General features: G+C 38.4%; 1 protein-coding gene across 2 annotated transcripts in view; it reads left to right on the top strand.

The window, feature by feature from the left end:
• Positions 1–545: 545 nt before the first annotated feature.
• Positions 546–4,214, top strand: part of LOC107557347 (cyclin-L1) — a 5,017-nt gene continuing 1,348 nt past the window's right edge. The window contains exons 1-9 of one of the 2 annotated variants that reach the window (XM_016240745.1): positions 546–873; positions 1,189–1,263; positions 1,350–1,459; positions 1,735–1,852; positions 1,949–2,013; positions 3,196–3,295; positions 3,374–3,478; positions 3,588–3,729; positions 3,815–3,911. In XM_016240745.1, coding sequence (XP_016096231.1) covers positions 634–873; positions 1,189–1,263; positions 1,350–1,459; positions 1,735–1,852; positions 1,949–2,013; positions 3,196–3,295; positions 3,374–3,478; positions 3,588–3,729; positions 3,815–3,911 — 1,052 coding nt within the window. In that variant the 5' untranslated portion in view covers positions 546–633. The remainder of the gene's footprint in view (positions 874–1,188; positions 1,264–1,349; positions 1,460–1,734; positions 1,853–1,948; positions 2,014–3,195; positions 3,296–3,373; positions 3,479–3,587; positions 3,730–3,814; positions 3,912–4,214) is intronic. The other variant, XM_016240737.1, reaches the window with a different exon arrangement.

The raw sequence follows: 4,214 nt of genomic DNA, 5'->3' as shown, positions 1-4,214 counted from the left end.
TCTTTAAAAATCCTACAATGTGATTTTCTGGATTTTTTTTTCTCATTTTGTCTCTCATAGTTGAGGTATACCTATGATTGAAATTACAGGCCTCTCTCATCTTTTTAAGTGGGAGAACTAACTTGCACAATTGGTGGCTGACTAAATACTTTTTTTCTCCACTGTATCTATCTATCTATCTGTTGTTCTATGGTGGCATTAAGTTGTTTTATTCCATTTCTTTTCATTATTACACAAACGTTTACTAAGCTATCTAAATGAGGATATGTCGTAGACTTATATTGTTAGAAACCGTGAAGCATGTAGTAATGGAGTGTGAAATTCTTCGTGCTACAAGAAACCGCATGTTTTCTGATCTGTTGGAATCCGGAGTCTCACAGCTATCTAAATGAGGATATGTCGTAGACTTATATTGTTTTTATATATTAAAAAAGAGATATATATATAACATTAGGTGCAGCACGACCCACACAGCGCTTTAACACAATATCGTGGTATTCTACGGGATTTCACCATTTCAACGGAACCATTGACGTCACGTCCGTTGTTGTATTGCGTCAATAACGAAACGTTGCCATTTCCGCCTGGCTGACGAAAGGTCTACGTTTTGTGTTACCGATTTACTCCGTCAAGATGTCTCTAGGTGTTTTATCTCCTCATGTGAACACTCCAGCAAACAGCCAAGGCATACTGATCGGCGATAAAGTGTATTCGGAGGTGTTTCTGGCCATCGATAGCTCGATTATACCCGAGGAGAGTCTCTCTTCGACCCCGTCCATGCTGGATGGCCTCGACCATGAGACTGAGACAGACCTGCGGATTCTGGGCTGCGAACTCATCCAGTCCGCCGGGATTCTTCTGCGTCTGCCACAGGTTACTGTCTAAATATGTTACATTTTGATTTAGTCCGTTAGTTTAATTCCTAATGATCTTAACGTATACGACGATGCGCTTAGCACGGCTAGCTAGCCGTAACCGGCACACTGAAACCGGTGGCCCTTTGTTTTCCAGCGGCAGCGGGTCCTTCAGATGATGCCTGCCCGCCCTGCCGTGTAATGCATTTCGGGATGTAATTAAAATAGATTATTTGTCGCTCTATTATTAGCTGTCTAACAAGTAGGCGTTGTTTTTATGTAAGTCAACTGACATGAGCGTTGTTTTTCATACACTATTTGGTATTTTGAATAGGTGGCGATGGCAACTGGACAAGTCCTTTTTCAACGATTCTTCTACTCGAAGTCCTTCATCAAGCACAGCTTTGAGGTAAGTCAGAGATACAAAATACGAAAAAAAACTTTGACTTAACCCAGATTATGAACATAGTTTATGTGGTTGTCACTTTGAAACAGATTTTTGCAATGGCCTGCGTCAACTTGGCATCAAAGATCGAGGAATCGCCAAGAAGAGTGAGGGATGTGATCAACGGTTTCCATCATTTGAAACAAGGAAAAGGCAAAAAGTAAGTCGATTAGTTGTTTTTATTATTAGAGTTAGATATTTAGGAATTAGTCCAAGAAATTTAGTAGATGAAACCTGTAGAATTTCAACTCCCGTCAGTTACTTGCTGTGCTTAGCTAAAACTTTGGATTGCACATCTAATGATGACTTGGAACCGTTTTGAAAATTTGGTTAAAGTCTAATTATATTCCTTCTTGCAGAGGAAATGTTTTTCTAATAATATATCATATGTAACATGTATTATAACAGCCGTTTTTGTGTTTTATGTTGAACTAGGAGCACCCCTCTTGTCCTTGATCAAAACTACATTAACACCAAGAACCAAGTGATCAAAGCGGAGCGCCGTATCCTTAAGGAGCTGGGGTTCTGTGTTCATGTCAAACATCCACACAAGGTAAGTTTTGATTTCTAATATTCTGCTGCTATCCGGAATATATTTTTGTGTGTGAAAATCCTGCAAGTTTCCATAATTTTTTTTCAACTCTTTCAGATTATAGTCATGTACCTGCAAGTTCTTGAATGTGAGAAGAATCAGATGCTGGTTCAAACAGCATGGTAAGTGTGTTTGTTTTTGGAGCTCATAAAAATGCCCTTTAAATTATGACTTGGAATTTTTTCCCCTTATAGAGGAGACTTTGCATCAGATTTATGGTTGGACTCATGCCGTGTTTCCACTAGTAAAATTGGCTGATAAGACCTTGAACTTGTGTGAAAGAGGTTGGTACTTAAGTATCAACAGGACCTAGTGGAAACACTGCATTATAAAGCATGAATTGCATTATAGCTTGATATACCTTAAGGTAAGATAGGTTCACATCATTCTGGCATCACACGTTTTTTGTATTAAGAATGCAGAGGTATTCTGTAGGTAGGGCTGTGCAAAAAATCAAATGCGATTTATTTTATTTTTTTTCATGCGCATCTTGTCAGTAAAGCTGCTTCTGGTGAAAGCACGTGCTGGAGATTTACTACTAATCACCAGAAGCGGCTTTACTGACGAGATGCGCATGAAAAAAAATCGCATTCGATTTTTTGCACAGCCCTATCTGTAGGTTATGTGTTTGGTGATTTCTTGCACATCTTTGAGGTTAAGGCTTATGGAGAGCTCTGTTTAACTTTGTCCTTTCTCTACTCTTTGATTAAAGGGTAGCCCATGGTGGTAAGTGTCACAGAAAACACCCGAACTCCTCAGGCACAAGACCAGGAACCCCTCCCACCTCATTGGCTGGCCTTTTCGAGACTGCCAGCCAATCCAGTGAGAGCTCTCAGCGGAGGTTCTCTGAATGGAAGGCTTTGCTGGGGGGTCCAGGATTTTCTTTTTCTCCCTCCCACAGAGCTTGAGTTGCTAGTACTTAGTTGTGCGCTTTATGCTCTCTAAATCCAAAAGATTTTTTTTAGCAGTGAAAACGGTACGTTTTTTTTTTCATATGAATCATGTTCATGTGAATTTTGTTACAGTAAGTTGTCCCTGATATCCACCATGAAGTGATTCTTGCCTCTCCTCACACCTTTTTTGATATGGGGTTTGAAAATTTCGATTTCGCAACATGCGCTTTGTTTGTGCTTCAGTTATTGTTCAGTTATTTGTTGTTCAAATTTGTTAAGATTATACAATTGCCACCATCATGGCTACTTTTCAAAAAGTGAGGGAAAGGACATGAAGTTAAGAGTCTCCAGAAGCCATATGAGAGAGAGAGCATGGCAGGTGTTGCATAGGTGTTTCTTAATGTGTTGCAGGAATTATATGAATGATGCCCTCAGAACCAACGTGTTTGTGCGGTTTGAACCTGAGACCATTGCGTGTGCTTGTATTTACCTCGCTGCTCGAGTACTACAGGTACATCTTTGGATTTATCTCTATCTTTATCTTTCATTCTTTCTTTTTATTTCATTTTGTGTTTTTGTATTTCTTCAGATTCCTCTTCCTTCCAAGCCACACTGGTATCTTGTTTTCGGTGTTACTAAGGAGGACATCAAAGAAATATGTATCAGCACGATGAAGCTTTATTCTAGAGAAAAGGTAGCTTAAGTTTTATTAACTTGGCACATACTTGTATTACTTTGACAATCTTTATTTCTATTAATTGTCGTTACTACGTGCTGTTGTTAATACTCCATCCCTCTTTCAGCCTAACAGTGAACAGCTTGAAAAACGGGTGGAAAAGAGGAAGGTGGCCCTGGAGGAGGCAAGACTAAAAGCCAAAGGACAGAATCCCAATGGCACCCCAGCTCTTGCTGCCATTGGTGGATTTTCCCCAGCATCAAAACCCTGTAAGTTTTTGTTCTGTTTGCTTTTACTTACTAAACAAGCTTTTTGTACTTCTCAAAGCACAGCTCAAATGTTTTCCTTTTCCAGCTTCTCCACGAGAAGTGAAGATGGAAGAGAAATCGCCAAACTCTAAATTGAAGGAGTCTGAGAACAGACAGTTGTTTCCTAAAAGCCCCTTCAATGGGTAAGTTTGAAGTTTTTTTTTTTATTTGTGCTGAGCAGTATGACTGTATATACTGTGTGAAATGTGGGTATATGCCAAACAACAGATTTGTCTTTTGATAGAGATTCTGTTATACCAGTTATACTGGTATGTCTGCAACAATTTTTTTTAAATCTGAAATTATATTTCATTATTAGTCATTTTAGTACTTAAACTTATTTTAATTCCGATAGTTGCCATGATACTATATATATATATATATATATATATATATATATATATATATATATATTTTTTTTTATATATATAGTTTTTTATCTTATA

Source organism: Sinocyclocheilus grahami, unplaced genomic scaffold (genome assembly GCF_001515645.1).
Source record: "Sinocyclocheilus grahami isolate Dianchi unplaced genomic scaffold, SAMN03320097.WGS_v1.1 scaffold21.1, whole genome shotgun sequence".
Taxonomy (NCBI): Eukaryota; Metazoa; Chordata; class Actinopteri; order Cypriniformes; family Cyprinidae; genus Sinocyclocheilus; species Sinocyclocheilus grahami.
This window is presented reverse-complemented; position numbering and strand designations above follow the sequence as displayed.